This window comes from Haliotis cracherodii, unplaced genomic scaffold (genome assembly GCF_022045235.1).
Source record: "Haliotis cracherodii isolate W230 unplaced genomic scaffold, xgHalCrac1.p SCAF_34, whole genome shotgun sequence".
Lineage (NCBI taxonomy): Eukaryota > Metazoa > Mollusca > Gastropoda > Lepetellida > Haliotidae > Haliotis > Haliotis cracherodii.
The window spans coordinates 1297363-1317927 of NW_027266291.1; the positions used below are offsets into that span (position 1 = coordinate 1297363).

The 20565-nt window shown below is 44.5% G+C and overlaps 1 protein-coding gene across 1 annotated transcript in view; it reads left to right on the plus strand.

The window, feature by feature from the left end:
* Positions 1–20565, plus strand: part of LOC139477658 (cadherin-23-like) — a 60630-nt gene that overhangs the window by 25040 nt on the left and 15025 nt on the right. Inside the window, exons 13-17 of the mRNA XM_071260035.1 lie at positions 1777–1960; positions 2081–2504; positions 4027–4220; positions 11127–11357; positions 19616–19872. Of these exons, the coding sequence (XP_071116136.1) occupies positions 1777–1960; positions 2081–2504; positions 4027–4220; positions 11127–11357; positions 19616–19872 (1290 nt within the window). The remainder of the gene's footprint in view (positions 1–1776; positions 1961–2080; positions 2505–4026; positions 4221–11126; positions 11358–19615; positions 19873–20565) is intronic.

A 20565-nucleotide genomic window follows, 5' to 3' on the forward strand; every position in this document is an offset into this window, starting at 1 on the left:
GTCATACAAATACTGTGACGAATTAGCCACTGTGTGTTTCTCTATCCTCATTGACTCATAAACTAAACGGCAAAAGAAAGTATAGGTTGGCAATTTGTAATTTTTCTAAAAAACAGCGATAACTAGTGGAAAGTGGGTATTGGGAATACGACTGCCAAGGAACAGGTACCAAAAAACACCTCATCCGAACGCGCCTCCTTTGACGGCGCTCTTGCGGTGACAAAAAATGGTGAAACAGGTTTCCCGCCTATGGCATAAACTGCACGTATAGCTGTATAAATGCGTTTGTCTGCAGGGTATAACCACACGTGATGAAAGCACACAAAAGAAATTTCACGATTGTCCCAGGAGCAGAGAGAGAGAGCCATCGGTGTGGCTGAAATGGGAGCAACACAGCTCCATATTGCCAGAAGGATTGGTTGTACACCATTGACAGTAGCCAGGCTGATTCAACGGTACAGGCAGACAGGGAGCACACAGGACAGGCCTAGAACCGGACGACCCCGAGTGACAACACCACTGGAAGACGGTGAGATACGACTCATTCACCAGCAAAACAGATTCGTAACGGCGACGGCGACGGCGACGGCAGCAACAGCGTTGGGACATCCCATTCGCCAACGTACAGTAATACGACGACTTTGTGCTGCTGGAATCCGAGCGTATCGTCCTTTCCGAGGAATGGTACTGACTGTTCAACATCGACGCCTGAGACTGCGATGGCAAGGCAGGTTCGACGCGTGCAAGTGAGAATTTGGCGTCGGGTGCTGTTTACTGATGAAAGTCGGTTTAACTTGTTTCGAAATGATGGCAGAGAACGAGTTTATCGACGCAGAGTGGAACGTTTGGCTCCGGCGTGTATTCGAGAGGTCCATGCATTCGGCGGGGGAGGTGTCATGGTGTGGGGCGGTATTTATGGAGATCAGAAGACTGATTTGGTGATTATACAGGGAAACCTGAACGCTGTGCAGTACAGGGACAGCCAGTTGTGCTTCCGTTCTTACAAAATCAACAGCACGGGACATTGTTTCAACACGACAATACCAGGCCCCATACTGCAAGACTGACTCGGAACTTTCTAAACCAGCAGAACGTTGACGTTTTGCCCTGGCCTGCCCACTCATCCGATATGAATCCTATTGAACATCTTGACAGACAGATTAGAGCACACCATCAGCCTCCCGTCAACCGACAAGAATTGCAGCAGGCCCTGAGAGACGAGTGGCAACGGATTCCAGTCCACGTCATCAGAAGACTGACGTCATCGATGAGGCTGCGTATCACAGCAGGCATTGAGGCAGCTGGAGGTCATACACGCTATTGAAGGCAACTGTGTCGACAATGAACTTGTCGTGTGTGTGACAAGTTTTTGGTAACATTTCAGACAACTTTTGAAAATGAAATTTCTTACCCAACCATTGTTTACCTTGGACTTATATTACTTGTGATTGCACAATTTCATTCAAACTGTGGTTGATCAATCATTTGTTAACCCTCCCTAGATTATATTTTAATTCATTACAAAACCTCTTCTTGTTATTATTTGATCGATCATGGAACGCGACCTATACTTTCTTTCGCCGCCCAGTTTATTTGAACACAGACGACCACTTCTCATTCGGGTATATTCGACTCAATATATAGTTCGTACTTCATAGCAAACCACTTTGTAGTTAACGAACATGTAGGTGAAAAAATTACAAGTGAGAATATACATTAATGGAACAATACATGAAATGTTGTCATGTGGTGTGAAATGTGGATCCTATTTTCTAGGTAACGGGAGAAAATGAATTTACTCCCGTGTTTACCAGCCCATCGTCATCAGGGGGTAACTTCGTGGACGTCACTATTGCCGAGGATACGAGCCCAGGCTCCATATTGGTCAGTCTGGTTGCCACGGACCAGGATCGCGGCCCTGATGGCAAGGTCCAATATGAGGTGGTCTCTATCACGACAGGTGAGGGTCGAGTCGAAAGGACATGTACTGCTCCCAACAATAAGCAATGTACTGAATCTTCCTCCGAAACTCCTGCTTCTGTTTTCCTTTCGTTCAAGTTGGCATTTCTTCATTTTCCAGACTCAGGCGGCGACGGCAGTGGTGTGTTCTTTGTTGACAGTACTAGCGGTAACGTGTACGTGGGGAAGCCTCTTGATTCAGACACTGGCACGGGAGGCGTAGCTTTCTACGAAATGGTTGTCAAAGCAGTGGACGGGGGTGCAACACCGCTTGAAATCGAAGGAACAATGAAAGTTACCTTAACAAACGCAAATGACAACGCCCCTGTGATGACCGTGGTCCATAACGTGAAGATGTCCGAATCAGCGGCCGCTGGCGATCTTGTGGTGGAGGTGACAATCACAGACGCTGACGGAGATACTCCAACGTTAACGCTAGGAGGAGACCACGCCGCCTCTTTCTTCGTAACCGGTAACCTTATCCTGTTGCAGAGTGCACTAGACTATGATGACAGATCCAAAGCCTGCCTGTCACTGCAAGTAACGTAAGTATCAAAATGTTGCTGAGGTCGACATCATTTACACAATCATGCTATATTTTATGTCGGTATCTGTTTAAGGTCAAGCTTCAGACAACTATAGAAGCGTATTAGTACCAGATTCTTAAACTATAAGATCATCTACGAAGATGATACTTTCATGTATGTCATCTACGTATATGTTATCATAATCGTGCATATCGTTACTCATGTAGTTTATACAAAGACTTATATTTTAAATAAAAGTAAGTTAATTCATTTAAATGTTTGATAACATGTAGGTCGACTTTTTTCATTGGGCATGTTCGGAATTTTCACAACACACTGAGGTAAGTTATATTGTCAAAATGTCAGAGCGCTAAAAACACACAAAAATTCATTTGACAAAACTGCAGAATTGTACCATAAGTGCTTCATATGAAGTTGACGACTATTCGTTTGGTTTAGCTTTTATACACCCCTTCATATTCACGTTTCAACCCTTAAACCTGGTATTAGTCAACACGATTCGAGTGATTTATTCCCACTTGAACGATGTTATGGCATAAATATATAATTTCGCTATAATTCTGCATAATGACCTTTAGTTGCGTCTGTCTTACTTACACGAAATGCATGTTCAGAGTGACCAGTGCATTTCTGGCTCAGAATCAACAGAAACAACAAGAACGTGACGTCATCATAAAGATTCAATTTCAAAAGAGTTAATTATTTTTTAACGAATTTTGATTATTTTGAAAAGCTAAGTCGACTTTGTAGTTTGGGGAGCAACTCTTTATTAGGGTTATAAGAGGGTGCAGCGTGCCTCATCCTTCTCGCCAAACAAATATTAATGGTTTTGAACTAATGTACATCCTTTAAAAGTTCATCATAAATGGATGGCCAAGTTTAGGAAATCAGGAAATATTAGAGTCGGTCAAATATCACATGACCACATGACCAGACTTGACCTGGTGCTAATTTCTGGTCAGTACTTTCGACACATTTAAATGAAGAATCTTTTTATTGAAGGTTCAGGTCCTACATCAATAAAGACGTGTCAAGGTTGAGAATCAAACAAATCGGCCATTTTTAGTTAAGCCGCGGTTATATAAAACTGGGGAAACTATTGTTACCAAAGTCGATATATCGACAGCAGAAAATACTCTCTTATGTGCAGCTAATAATATCATATAGGTAGATGTGAGTAGGATGATCTACGTAAATGAAAGCATCATCTACACAGATTAAAGTGTCATCTACGTAGATGATATTTATTTTACATTGTGGGGCTAATATGTTTCTATAGATAACGCCCCATCACTGTAAATCAAACTTCTTGTGCTATTGCAATGTGAATGATACTTGTCTTGTCCATGTTGGAGGGGACCTAGCTACAAGACTGTGCGGCTGTACCTGACAGGACGTGTCAGTTGCCACATGTTCCATGGGTTCCAGTTCGATTCTGCAAGGTGAACTGATGTTTTGTAACTTCATTGTGGCTCTCTGTGGCCTACAACCTCGCTGATTGACACCACATCTATTTTAGTGCTTCTGACGGCTTGCATGCGGTAACCGAGGCGTTGACTGTCACAGTCCAACCCGCCAACGACGTCAACCCAAGCATTTCTGTCAGCGCCGATCGCAGAATGTATGAAGGGCTGCCGATCGGGACGGCTGTAGCGGGAATTTTTCAAGTCAATGATATTGACGAAGGGGACACTTTAACATTTAGTTTAAGCGGCAAGTATACTCGCGTGTATATAACTGGTCGTGTGGGATGGTACAACGACGTGCAAACAATATATTACAGGGCCAAGCATGTGCAGTATCAATGTATGCTAATGACCTTATCATACAATTAGCGTCAAAGAGCGATGAGAGGTCCTCAAGGCTCTAAGACAGAGCTTCAAGCCCTGATGATGTATTGAGACTATTTTTTTCTAAATGACTTTAAGTGGTTTTATAGTGTGTTAGTGAGTGAGTTAAAATTTTAAGGTACGTCAGTTATATTTTCACCATATTGAGACTAGGTCAAGTTATGCATATCAATAGTTCCTGAAACCCTACCATCAAAGGAATGTAAACAGTACGGGGACATACAGTACTTTTGTTACCTGCGTGGCTCCCCAGCAGGATTTTATACCATCCATTCGCAAGTATGCTGCGATTAAAAATCGGTAGCCAAAAGGTACTCGAGTCGATTATTGAAGAAACGTTTTGTTTCCCGCATTTCAAGCAGATTAATAAGCCTATTAAGTTAATGACAACTAATATGTGTGTAACATTTAGATTTCTTGCCTGTCTTGTAACTCCTATCTGAGTATCTCCTCAATACGTTCGTGCAGAGTTTGCAGGCTTCTTGTCATCCAGGTCTGTGACTGTACGGCCACTAATTTGTGGTTTGAGTGGAGGAAGTATGATGGACTCTATCATAAAAATGTCTCACTATGTGCCTTTTTTCCCTGTAAGCTGTAATGTGTGGGTCTTCGAACGCTTATTTAAAGGCATCTGACTCCTTGGGTACGTGCCAAGAGATTTTTATCATGGAACTTACCTTAGAGTGCAGTAGGATTTTAATTTGTGGGATCCTACCAACGATCCACCGGCTGTAGCACGTCATACTCGTCCACCATCCGTAACACGCCCCACCGGTCCACCGGCCCTATCTGTCTTGATACATCACGTGTAGACCCATCCACCGATCAACCAGCTGTAACACGCCCATCATTCCATCTGTTGTAACATGCCCTGTGTATCTTAATACAGTACCACTCCCACTAGTCCTCCTGCTGTAAAACACCCCACCGGTCCACTGGCTGTAACACGCCCCACCGGTCCACCTTCTGTAACACACCCAGACAGTACACTGGTTGTAACATGCCCCACTGGTCACCTGCTGTAACACGCCCCACCGATACACTGGCTGTAACATGCCTCACTGGTCCACCTGCTGTCACACACCCCACCGGTCCACCTGCTGTAACGCACCAAGACATTACACTGGCTGTAACATGCCCTACTGGTCCACCTGCTGTAACACACCCCATCGGTACCATGGCTGTTTTTACACGCCCCTATGGTACACTGGCTGTAATATACCCATCGGTTCACCGGACATGTATATCTAAACACAGCACAAGTAGCCCTTCCACCGGTCCACCTGCTGTAACACACCCCACCGGTACACTGGCTGTAACACACTCAACCAGTCAACCTGCTGTAACACACCTAACCGGTCCACATGCTGTAACACACCCCACCGATACAGTGACTGTTTTTACACGCCCCTATGGTACACTGGCTGTAACATACCCATCGGTCCACCGGACATGTTTATCTAAATACAGTACAAGTAGGCCCTTCCATTGGTGCACCTGCAGTAACACACCCCACCAGTCCACTGGCTGTAACAGGCCCCACCATTACACTGGCTGTAACACGACCCTATGGTCCACTGGCCTGTAGCACACTCCACCTCTCCACAGATCTGTGACACGCCCCACCTGTCCACCAGCCCTGTGTATCTTAATATAGCACATGTAAGGCCTTGCATTGGTCCTCCTGATGATACACGCCCCACCGGTCAACCTGCTGTAACACAACCCACCGGGCCACCTGTTGTAACACACCCCATCGGTCCAAAGGTCTGTAACACGCCCCACCTGTCCACAGGTCTGTAACATGCTCCACCTGTCCACCGGCCCTATGTATCTTAATATAGCACATGCAAGCCCTTGCACCGGTCCACACGTCAGTAACACGCCCTACAGGTCCACAGGTCTATAACACACCCAACCTGTCCACACGTCAGTAACACGCCCCACTGGTCCACAGGTCAGTAACACGCCCCTGTGTATCCTAATATATCACATGTAAGCCCTTGCATTGGTCCTCCTGATGCAACACGCCCAACCGGTCCATCTGCTGTAACACACCCAACCGGTCCACAGGTCTGAAACACACCCTACCTGTCCACCGGCCCTGTGTATCTCAACATGTCAGGCCTTGCACCGGTCCTCCTGATGGTGTAACACGCCCCACCGGTCCACAGGTCTCTAACACACCCCACCTGTGCACCGGCCCTGTGTATCCTAATATATCACATGTAAGCCCTTGCATTGGTCCTCCTGATGTAACACGCCCCACCGGTCAACCTGTTGTAACACATCCCACTGATCCACTGATCCACAGATCTGTAACACGCCCAACCTGTCCACAGATCTGTAACACGCCCCACCGGTTCATAGGTCTGTAACACACCCCACCGGTCCACAGGTCTGTAAAACACCCCACCGGTCCACCTTCTGTAACACGCCTCACCGGTCCACAGGTCTGTAACACGCCTCACCTGTCCACAGGTCTGTAACACGCCCAACCGGTCCACAGGTCTGTAATACGCCCAACCGGTCCACAGGTCTGCAACACACCCAACCGGTTCACAGGTCTGTAACACGCCTCAGCTGTCCACAGGTCTGTAACACGCCCAACCGGTTCACAGGTCTGTAACACGCTCCACCTGTCCACCGGCCGTATGTATCTTAATATATCACATGTAAGCCCTTGCATTGGTCTTCCTGATGTAACACGCCCCACCGGCCAACCTGCTGTAAAACACCCCACTGGTCCACACGTCTGTAACACGCCCCACCTGTCCACAGATCTATAACACACCCCACCTGTCCACCGGCCCTATGTATCTTAATATAGCACATGTAAGCCATTACACCGGTCCTCCTGTTGTAACACGCCCCACCGGTCCACAGGTCAGTAACACACCCCACCTGTCCACCGGCACTATGTATCTTAATATAGCACATGTAAGCCATTGCATTGGTCTTCCTGATGTAACACGCCCCACCGGCCAACCTGCTGTAAAACACCCCACTGGTCCACACGTCTGTAACACGCCCCACCTGTCCACAGATCTATAACACACCCCACCTGTCCACCTGCTGTATCTTAATATAGCACATGTAAGCCATTGCATTGGTCTTCCTAATGTAACACGCCCCACCGGCCAACCTGCTGTAAAACACCCCACTGGTCCACACGTCTGTAACACGCCCACCTGTCCACAGATCTATAACACACCCCACCTGTCCACCGGCCCTATGTATCTTAATATAGCACATGTAAGCCATTACACCGGTCCTCCTGTTGTAACACGCCCCACCGGTCCACAGGTCAGTAACAAGCCCCACCTGTCCATCGGCCCTGTGTATCTCAATATAGCACATGTAAGCCATTGCACCGGTCCTCCTGCTGTAACACGCCCCACTGGTTCACAGGTTTGTAACACGCCCCACCTGTCCACCGGCCCTGTGTATCTTAATATAGCACATGTAAGCGCTTCCATCGGTCCTCCTGCTGTAACACACCCCACCGGTCCTCAAGTCTGCAACACGCCCTACCTGTCCACGCGTCAGTAACACGCCCCACAGGTCCACACGTCAGTAACACGCCCCTGTGTTTCTTAATATAGCACATGTAAGCCCTTGCACCGATCCTCCTGATTTCACACGCCCCATCTGTCCACCAGCTTTAACACATCCAAATGGTGCACAGGTCTGTAACACACCCCACCTGTCCACAGGTCTGTAACACACCCCACCTGTCCACATGTCTGTAACACACCCAACCGGTTCACAGGTCTGTAACACGCCTCACCTGTCCACATGTCTGTAACAAGCCTCACCTGTCCACATGTCTGTAACACGCCCAACCGGTTCACAGGTCTGTAACACACCCAACCTGTCCATCGGCCCTATGTATCTTAATAGAGCACATGCATGCGCTTGCACCGGTCCTCCTGTTGTAACACACCCCACCGGTCCACAGGTCTGTAACACGCCTCAACTGTCCACATGTCTGTAACACACCCAACCGGTTCACAGGTCTGTAACACGCCTCACCTGTCCACATGTCTGTAACAAGCCTCACCTGTCCACATGTCTGTAACACGCCCAACCGGTTCACAGGTCTGTAACACACCCTACCTGTCCATCGGCCCTATGTATCTTAATAGAGCACATGTATGCGCTTGCACCGGTCCACATGTCTGTAACACACCCAACCGGTTCACAGGTCTGTAACACGCCTCACCTGTCCACATGTCTGTAACACACCCAACCGGTTCACAGGTTTGTAACACACCCCACCTGTCCATCGGCCCTGTGTATCTTAATATAGCACATGTAAGCCCTTGCACCGATCCTCCTGCTGTAACAAGCACCACTGGTCCACAGGTCTGTAACACGTCCCACCTGTCCACCGGCCATATGTATCTGATTATAGCACATGTTAGCCCTTGCACCGATCCTCGTGCTGTAATACGCCCCACCGGTCCACAGGTCAGTAACACGCCCCACCGGTCCACCTGCTGTAACACGCCCCACTGGTTAACCTGCTGTAACACGCCCCACCGGTCCACCTGTTGTAACACGCCCCACTGGCCCACCTGCTGCAACACGCCCCACCGGTCCACAGGTCTGTAACACATCCCACTGGTCCACAGGTCTGTAACACACCCCACCTGTCCACCGGCCCTGTGTATCTTAATATAGCACATGTAAGCCATTACACCGGTCCTCCTGTTGTAACACACCCCACCGGTCCACCAGTTGTAACACACCTCACCTCTCCACCGGCCCTGTGTATCTTAATATAGCACATGTAAGCCCTTACACCGGTCCTCCTGAGGTAACACACCCCACCGGTCCACAGGTCTGTAACACGACCCACCTGTCCACCGGCCCTATGTATCTTAATATAGCACATGTGAGCGCTTGCACCGGTCCTCCTGATGTAACACACCATACCGGTTCACAGGTCTGTAACACGCCTCACCTGTCCAAATGTCTGTAACACACCCCACCTGTCCACCAGCTGTAACACACTTCACCTGTCCACCGGCCCTATGTATCTTAATATAGCACATGTAAGCCCTTACACCGGTCCTCCTGAGGTAACACGCCCCACCGGTCCACAGGTCTGTAACACGCCCCACCTGTCCACCAGCCCTATGTATCTTAATATAGCACATGTATGCGCTTGCACCGGTCCTCCTGATGTAACATACCATACCGGTTCACAGGTCTGTAACACGCCTCACCTGTCCAAATGTCTGTAACACACCCCACCTGTCCACCAGCTGTAACACACCTCACCTGCCCACCGGCCCTATGTATCTGAATATAGCACATGTAAGCCCTTACACCGGTCCTCCTGGTGATGTAACACGCCCCACTGGTCCACCTGCTGTAACACACCCCATCGATCCACAGGTCTGTAACACACCCCACCTGTCCACCGGCCCTATGTATCTTAATATAGCACATGTAAGCCGTTGCACCGGTCCTCCTGTTGTAACACGCCTCACCTGTCCACAGGTCTGTAACACGCCCCACCTGTCCACCGGCCCTATGTATCTTGGTATAGCACATGTAAGCGCTTCCACCGGTCCTCCTGCTGTAACACGCCCCACCTATCCACAGGTCTGTAAACACGCCCCACCTGTCCACCGGCCCTATGTATCTTGGTATAGCACATGTAAGCCCTTGCACCAGTCCACAGGTCTGTAACACGTCTCACCTGTCAACAGGTCTGTAACACGCCCAACCGGTTCACAGGTCTGTAACACGCCCAACCGGTTCACAGGTCTGTAACACGCCTCACCTGTCCACAGGTCTGTAACACGCTCAACCGGTTCACAGGTCTGTAACACGCCCAACCGGTTCACAGGTCTGTAACATGCTCCACCGGTCCACAGGTCTGTAACACGCCCAACCGGTTCACAGGTCTGTAACACGCCTCACCTGTCCACAGGTCTGTAACACGCCCAACCGGTTCACAGGTCTGTAACACGCCCAACCGGTTCACAGGTCTGTAACATGCTCCACCGGTCCACAGGCCTGTAACACGCCCCACCGGTCCCCCGGCCCTTGAATCATATCATTACTATGTTATATTATTGTGCTTTATAGGAGAAACCGGCTCACACTTTAAGGCATCAAAATATCTCCAATATCAAAATTGTTCTTCAGCTGATGTTGGAGTCAGGTCGGTGGTATTAAGCGCCAGTAGAGTTACAAAGGACAAACATTTATACAGGGACATTCTTCAAATGACAATCGATCTGGGTCAAAATATTGATCAAAATATTGATGTCAATATGCAGCAGTGCATTTTTTAATCATGTCATTACTATGCTATACCATTGTGCTTTGTAAGAGAAACCGGCTCAAAATCATCAAAGGCATCAAAATATCTCCAATATCAAAATTGTTCTTCAGCTGATGTTGGAGTCAAGGTCTGGGGAAATAGTGAGCCCTACTAGCTTTTGTCTTAGAAAATCATTTACAAACAAATATTTACCCTTTTGCATATTGTGATGGCTACCGGTTGAGAATGGACATGCTTTGCCTTTTCACGGACATCTGGTGTCATGACTGATTTACAGTGATCCATTGATATATTCACTTTTTATCCCCTTTACTCTTTCTCTGACGTCAATGTTTTATATGTAAATTAACATCACCGTATAATGCAATATTTAATATTAGTTATCCTAGCTTGGATAACCTACATTATCATGATTTGTTTAAAACCTTCTGAATGTGAATAACCTCTGACAATTTCCTCCTGCAGGTCCGCATGCCTCTTTCTTTGACATTTCTGGTTCAGGAGAGCTGACCATCAGCTCCACAGTTGATCGAGAGACAGATGGAGACACCCTGACCATCATAGTGAACGCCACTGACGCCGCATCTAACGTCGCGTCTGAGACCATTAACATCACTGTAGTGGACATCAACGACAACGCCCCAAAATGTGAACAGTTATTGTACACTGCAAATCTTGAGGAAGGAGGCACGAACAGTGAGTACCGTCAAATAGATTCAGGTTGGAGATGGGGTGGCGGATTGGGGTGGTCGGCGAGATGACACCTGAACCCTGTTGGTACAGACTGAAACAGCGATACATAAATATGTCGTGGTCATGTCAGATTAACTTTAGTCATGTGCAAAAGCGGGGTACTTTTTAACTTTGTAATATACACAAAGAGCTATTTTCAAAAGAGACCGAGAGTTGAATTAACTGGGATTAGCACACGCCATAACATGTACAACATAATTTTGGTATCAGGTTTGGTTAATATGCCAATGTTTGTGATATTGATATAGGTTTATTTTCGTTCAGCGGTGGGGTAGCCAAGGGGTTAAAGGCGTTCGCTCGTCACGCCGAAGGCCGGACAGTGTGTGAAGTCCATTCTAGTGTCCTCCGCCGTGATATTGCTGGAATATTGCTAAAAAGCGGCATTAAACCATACTCACTCACTCTCTCACCTGTTCAGTAAAACGAATCATGTCATGTTGGAATCAAAATATTATTCTGTATTTTATAGATACTCAGGTACTCAGACCACCTGTGAACATTTAGCATGTTTAATTTCTTTATTCAGTATAAGGCCACAGGCCCATGTACAAATAAATATCGACATATAGAATACACATATTGGTGCAACATTAAACAAGTATCACAAATGGGATGAACGTAATACAATAGCCTCTTTAATATATTTACGGCATTGAAGTAAATTAGTTAGCTTGCCTGAGCTTATATGCTTAAATAACTGAGATTTACAATATGTATTTGGAATGTGTTTCTGTCTAATATCATCATATAATGGACATGATAGCATAAAATGTAATTCCGTTTCAATGATGCTCTTACAAAAAGGACAAAATCTAAAATTAAAATCAATATTACTTTTTCTTCCAATATTCACCATGATATTTAATTCTCCAATTCTTAACAGTGATAACATTCTTCTTAGTTCTTTACAAATGATTTTTAAAATAAAATAACAAATGCTGTTTTGAGTGACGAATAAAATTCTAAATGTTTATAATCATTAACTTGTGAATGCCATGTTTGTATATAACAATCTTTACCTCTTTGTGGACCGCCTCCATGGTCTAGTGGTAGAGCGTCCGCCCAGAGAGCGGAAGGTCCGGGGTTCGATCCCCAACCGCGTCATACCAGACGTTAAAAGATGGTACATGTTGTTACCCTGTCTGGCGCTCGGCATTAAAGTGCTAAAACAAGGACTGGTCGGCTCGGAGTCAGTATACTGTGTCTGAGTGGGGTATTCATGTTAAACTGCGGCATGGTATCTCAGTGAGCTAGCACTATAAATCGGCATCAGTCCGGTCTAGTACAAGCAGCCACACAAACACACACACGTACATGCACGTCGCTATTTAAGTGCAATAATCTTGGACGCGACGTTAAACCCAATTTCACCTCACCTTACCTCTTTGTGAAAATTCACATATAAATAAATCAGTGTGACCAACAGATTGATTTTCCCATACCAAACCAAAACCATATAGATACAAAATATTCTTAATGTTAGTAACCCATGTAACCCTTACTACTTGATCTAATCTATATAACATTGTCTAGGATGTCTTTCATTTGACATAGTGGTTAGTTTACATCAATATTTCAAACAATGTACATAAGTCTCACAATACAATTTATAGCGTCCACATTCACCCAAAATAGCAACATTTGTACAAGATTTCCCGACACCAAGTCAATATTTACAAAATTTAGTTTGTATGGTTCCCCAGATTTCTGAACAGTAAAATAATATTGGTTTTATTTGCGTATCAAACATTTGAAACAATATTGGTAAAGGAAGGGAGTTAAGTTTAATGTGTAATTGCTTAATGGGAATTAAGAGCTTTATTGGCTTCCTGGACTAAAGTTTGCACACATTTTGACCATGATAATCGGTTTGAAAATACAACACCTAAATAACTATAATATGTACCTATCTTTATATGTACATCATCATAAAACCATTTTTCTGCATTTTTAGGTTTTCCACCATTTCGGAAAACTAATATTTCAGTTTTATCAAAGTTAACTTTCAAACCCCATTTTTTACAAAAAGAAGATAAAACTGAATCATCAAATATACATAGATCATCAGCATACAACAATAAAAACAGATCATTGAAATCTTCTCCGACAAATATACCTCTACCACCATACGTCTGTAATGAGTCTTCCAATTGATTGATAAACATAAAAAATAAAAGAGGACTCAAAATGCAACCTCGTCTAACTCCACTAAGACATTAGAAATAATCTGATAAAGAAAAGTTATCAAGTTTCACACAAGAAATTGTTTTTGCATAAATATCACGTATCATATTCAACATCTTTCCTTTAATACAATTTGTAGATAAAATATACCATAGCAAATCTCTATTCACCGAATCAAATGCCTTTTGAAAATCAACATATATACAATAAAATCTACCTTTTGATTTAGACAAGTATTTTTGGATAAGGCGCAGTAGAGTAAAAACATTAAGAATATCCTTTGTGAAAACCCGCCTGACACTCTGGTAATTTGTCATAAAAAATACAAGATCGCTGAGTCTTTTGTTAAGAATAAAAGTAAATATTTTCCCACATATGCCCATCACAGAAATGCCTCTATAATTATTAACATCTCTTGTGCTTCCTTTCTTATGTAAAGGAAATATAATTATCTTTGACCACTGTGGAGGATATGTCCCTTTCGTAAATCTGAAATTGAACAAAAACTTAAGGTAAGGTGACAAAATACTCCCTCCGCATTTGTAGACCTCAAGGGGGAATGCCGTCAGGACCAGGTGCTTTATAATGTTTTAAAGATGAAATAGCAAAGACGATCTTATCTTCAGTTATAGGCTGGTTTATCATGTCATTTATACCCTCATCAATCTCCAAATTATCTATACTCTTCAAAAAAAGAAACTTGACATAGTTGTAAAACCACTTTTTGCCAAATATCTAAAATAATTACATGAAATGAGAACCAAATAAGTCAAACAGAAAGAAGATGTGTCTATAATTCGCGAAAACACATGCAAAGCACATAAACGTAGCGTTTGGGGATCAATTTTCCAGCTTTATCCAAACGCAAACGCCTGTAAAAAACATGCAGCACAGGATCCTGCATTTAGGCATGCAGGCCCCCCTGCTGAATGGGTATAAAAATCCACATCAACGGCTGATTGTATTGTAACATACAGTCCTTATAACGGCAGTAGAGGCGGTGACAGAATGCCAAGACTGAATGCAGCTCAACGGAACAACGCCATTGGGAGATTACAAGCTGGAGCAACTCAGCAAGAAGTGGCCAGGCACTTTGGCGTATCCAGACAGACAATCTCCGCACTGTTGACCCGATACAACAACTCAGAGTTGACGACAGACCAAGGTCATGAAGAACAAGGTTGACAACCCAAGCACAAGATCGATACATCCGGCCGCGCCACCTCCGAGACCGCACTACCACAGCCACGTCTACAACCAAGGATATCCCTGGGGTACGCAGAATATCAGATCAAATGGTACGCAACAGACTGAGGGAGGCTGGACCTTTTGCACGAAGACCTGTTCGACATCATGTATTGTCCCCACGTCATCTGGCGGACCGTCTGCTTTGGTGCCAACAGAGGGTTAGATGGGCACGTGCAAGGTGGAGAAATGTACTGTTGACTGACGAGTCCCGTTTCCTACTCACTCGTGCTGATGGGAGCGCACGTGTCTACAGACGTCGGGGTGAACGTTACGCCCCAACTGTGTGCAGTAGGTTGTCCTATTTAGCGGCGGGAATGTCCTGGTATGGGCCGGAATTCATCACGGTGGTAGGACGCCTCTCGTGCATGTGGCAGGTGCATTGACAGGTGTGCTTTACAGAGACTTGATCCTACAGCCTTACGTTCTTCCTCACGTCAACGTTCATGGCGGACAGTTCCAGCAGGACAACGCTCGACCGCATATTGCACGTGTTTGTAAGGACTTCTTACAGCACAACAACATCCAGACATTACCTTGGCCAGCCCGGTCACCAGATTTGTCCCCGATTGAGCATCTGTAGGACGAGTTGGATCGACGCGTTCGCAGAAGGAATCCACCGCCCCAAACACTTCCGGCGCTTCTTGATGCACTTCAGCATGAATGGCAGGACATCCAACAGCGTGTTATTGACAACTTGATTGCAACTATGGGTCGTCTGTGTCAAGCGGTGATTGATGCACGTGGTGGGCACAAACGATACTGACATTTTCTGTACCCCTGTGACATTAACTGTATCGTGTACGTGTGTCTGTCTAGGTGACACGATTAATGTTGTGAACATTGTGTACATTGATCTTCAAACAGTGTTTCAATTATGGTTTCTGTGTCCTATTTTGAAACAATCGCATTATATTACATTTTAAAGTCAGTGTCAAGTTTCTTTTTTTTTGGAGAGTATATATCATCAATATAACTACTGACAAAAGACATGATTTCTGTATTTGTAACATTGTCTTGAATACCTGAGCACCTGAGTAAAGTATTCAATCCATGCCTTACTGCTTATATCGCCTTGGCGTTTATTACTAGGATCTTAACCATCTTGAATGACTAGCTCTATGGTAGAAGCATCACAGCTGTTCAGACCTTCTTCAATAATTTTGCTCTGGAGTAGAAGTGTCGCGTCATAACACCTGTTCAGACCATCTTGAATAATAAGCTCTGGAGTAGAAGTGTGACCCCATCACAGCTGTTCAGACCTTAATGAATAATTAGCTCTGGAGTATAAGAGTGACTCCATCACAGCTATTCAAACTATTTTGAATGATTAGCTCTAGAGTTGAAGTGTGGCGTCATCACAGCTGTTCCGACCATCTTGAATACTAAGCTCTGGAGTAGAGCTGCGACTCCATCACAGCTGTTCAGACCATCTTGAATGATTAGCTATAGAGTTGAAGTGTGGCGTCATCACAGTTGTTGAGACCACCTGGAATGATTAGCTCTATGGTAGAAGTGTGGCGTCATCACAGCTCTTCAGACCATCTTGAATAATTAGCCCTGGAATAGAAGTGTGGCGTCAACACAGCTGTTCAGGCCATCTTGAATGATTAGCTCTAGAGTAGATATGTGGCGTCATTACAGCTATTCAGACCGTCTTGAATGAAAAGCACTGGAGTAGAAATGTGGCGTCATCACAGCTGTTCAGACGATCTTGAATGATTAGCTCTAGAGTTGAAGTGTGGCATCATCACAGCTGTTCAGACCATCTTGAATGATTAGCTCTTGAGTAGAGGTGTGGCGTCATCACAGCTTTTCAGACCATCTTGAATGAATAGCTCTAGAAAAGAAGTGTGGCGTCAACACAGCTCTTCAGACCATCTTGAATAATTAGCCCTGGAATAGAAGCGTGGCGCCATCACAGCTCTTCAGACCATCTTGAATGATTAGTTCTAGAGTAGAAATGTGGCGTCATCACAGCTGTTCAGACGATGTTGAATAATAATATTTGGAGCAGAAGTGTGACTCTATCACAGCTGTTCAGATCATCTTGAATGATTAGCTTTGGAGTAGAAGTGTGGCCTCAACACAGCTATTCAGACCATCTTGGATAACTGGCTCTGGATTAGAAGAGTGGCGTCATCTCATCTGTTCAGACCATCTTGAATGAATAGCTCTGGGGTAGAAATGTGGCGTCATCACAGCTGTTCAGACGATCTTGAATAATAATATCTGGAGCAGAAGTGTGACTCCAACACAGCTCTTCAGGCCATCTTGAATGATTAGCTCTAGAAAAGAAGTGTGGCGTCATCACAGCTCGTTAGACCATCTTGCATAATTAGCCCTGGAATAGAAGTGTGGCGTCATCACAGCTCTTCAGACCATCTTGAATAATTAGCCCTGGAATAGAAGCGTGGCGTCATCACAGCTGTTCAGACCATCTTGAATGATTAGCTCTGGAGTAGAAATGTGGCGTCATCACAGATTTTCAGACCATGTTGAATAATTAGCTTTAGAATGGAAGGGTGGTGTTATCACAGCTCTTTAGACCATCTTGGATGATTAGCTCTTGAGTAGAGGAGTGGCGTCACCACAGCTGTTCAGACCATCTTGAATGATTAGCTCTGAAGTAGAAGTTTGGCGTCATCACAGCTGTTCACACCATCTTGAATGATTAGCTCTTGAGTAGAGGAGTGGCGTCACCACAGCTGTTCAGACCATCTTGAATAATAAGATCTGAAGCAGAAGTGTGACTCCATCAAAGCTGTTTATACCATCTCAAATGATTAGCTCTGGAGTAGAAATATGTTCAGGCCTTCTTGAATAATTAACTCCTGAGTAGAAGTGTGGCGTCAGCACAGCTGTTCAGACCATGTTGAGTTATTGGCTCTGTTGTAGAAGTGTGGCGTCATCACAGTTATTCATACCATCTTGAATGATTAGCTCTGAAGTAGAAGTGTGGCGTCCTCACAGCTGCTCAGACAATGTTGAATAATTAGTTCTGGATTAGAAGTGTGACTCCATCACAGCTGTTCAGACCATCTAGAATTATTGGTTCTGGAGTAGAAGTGTGGCGTCATCACAGTTGTTGAGATAATTGTGGATCTCAGTTTCCTTCTTACCTTCTTCAAACTTAGCTATTACACTTTTTTATAAATATAGATTCCAGAAAGCAAAGACGTGGGACAACATGCGTGGTTCTTGTTCCATCATTTCTATGTTGTCTCCGCAGTGCTTCCATGTTCTTCTGTGATATCCACTACGTTTCAATGAACCCAAGTCACGTATTATGATCGTATTTGTTTCATCATAGTCCGAACATGTTTTATGACAGTGTTTTCAGTACAGAATTAAGTTAACAACTCTTGGATGTTCTTCAGTCATATGGCAGTAGGCGAGTGAGTGAGAGAGTGGTTTATTTTAGCCGTAATCAAGCATGACCATTGTGACAAACTATTCTTGGCTGAGTTTAAAGCTTTTGCACTTACCCTTTAAATACTATTTTATGTGAATTCGTATTATTTGTATTGGTTTTGTTTGTATTACTGAGGGAGGGAGGAAGTTAAATCCGCTTTGAACAATATCCCAGTAATATCACGGCGTGTCAGCTTGATGTGGGAGGAAAGCCCAAATGATGCTGGTCTCAGACGTTTACCACTTTGGTGAAACCCACATGCACAGGTATGGTGCTGGTAAAGCTAGAAACATAATAAGGGTGAACCAAGATTCGAACACACAATCATAGGTTTCTGGCGAACATAAGGGACGCAACTCTGCACAGCAAATTGCGGCGCCCTAGAGGACTGGGCTACCCGTGCCCTTGATCTTTTAAGTATTTTTTTTAGGAACCGTCTTACTTTTGTTATATACACCTGGACATTAATTAAGCACCCCCTGTTTTTAGAACCTGTATGTCTAGCGATATGGCACCGCTCGCGTCCAGTCTGAAACAAGATGGAAAAATACAGTGTAAAAGTGGGAACCACAATAACTATTGATCTGGAAAATTGAAACATGAAATTTGCCGTCCGGAAACATTATTTGTAATCTCATAAAGACCATTCAAATCCTTAAACTCAGTAACGACTGTAACTGCCACGAAAATACACAAACAAAGTCTTTGCCTTTGGGTGGATCATAATCATGCATATGTAACTTTTCTTTCTTCAAATCATAATATCTGGTTGTAACTAATGTTTACAATTACAAACATTGTTTGCGAAAATATGTCTACCTGAAGAACAATGTTCATAGACGCTTAACACCTAAAAACATCAACATAACATCACCCATCTAGAACATAGATCTGTATTAGAAAAGAACTAATACCAATATTTGATGATACAACAGGGCCCACTTGCACAAAGCGATCTTAGCTCTACGACTATCGTAAGCCTTTGTTAAAAGTATGGGAGTTACGATCATCTTAGCGCTAAGGTCGTTTAGTGCAAGTGGGCCCAGGCCCAGAACCTATCCCTAGACATTACCCAAGCATGACCAAGTGTCACACACTCCGAATGTTGGATGTGCTACATCGTCACGTTATTTGCTCATGTTGGCTCCTGGAATAATGCCGGTCGCGGCATTGGTGGCAATACCGAATCGCTCGGGGGATAGATTTGCTCATTATCATTGATTGTCAACAAGAACGTGCTAGTTGAAATTTATTTTGTTTAATCTTTCCAAGGTACACCTGCAGTAAAAAATAAATAGATTTGGCTTTGAAGGGCCGAATGATGCCATATGTTATATGACGCCTTTTCTCGTCACAGGTGATCAAAAGATCATGTCTGCCCTAACTTGTAGCGATGCTGACGCTGGTGATAATGCGGCCTTCGAAGCGACGGTGACCGGAGGGGACTCGAGTGGCTTGTTTCAGTACAAAGACATGGAGTTGTGGGGCGATGCGAGTCAAATAAACTATGAAGATCTCGAGGCCACAGACTATACCTACTATCTGACAGTTGGCGTGTCCGACACGCCTTCAAAGTGGCCATCCCTCACTGGTGTCGTCATGGTGGCCGTACAGGTAGGTAGGTGAGGGAGAGGTGTATGTTGCTAGTAATTTGTTCAAGTCCAGATGCTCACATGCCTTGGTATGCAAGTTCCACGTCTTTCAAAGTAGTTGCACGCAGGCCCTTTAAGCGTATCTGTCATTTCAACTTGTGACTAACTTTGATAACTGTCACCAGCGACCAAAGGATGCTGCTGTGGTACCACGTAGATAGAAGAAGTACATGTACCGCAAGTTCCCATGGTTTCTAGTACGGTGCCCTAACTGTGGTTATTGCTGACACACAGCCCGTTTTTATTCTGTATTGTTACGTATCATTATACAGTTTATTATTACACACTATGCTACAGGGCATTAAACAAATAAGAACTGGTTATTCGATGGTGATGTATTTGATACGGGTATCTTTGTGTTTTGGATCTTAAGTTTGCAATATTTTGGCGACTGTTTTCAGTCTAGTAACATTTTGATAACGTTGATAGTTGATGGGTCAAATCCAATTTTCAAGTGTCTACTTTACTTACCATACTTTTAGATTTAATTATAATCTAGTTGTTTTACTGTATTTTGTCGACAGTTATATATATTCTAAATTTATCATTAGTGTATAATTTCTTCTATTCACTCTATGGCTGACATACCGCCAACGCCATTATAAATTTTAACTCTCTCACACACATGCATTGCTCTCTTAATGATGCTATGTAT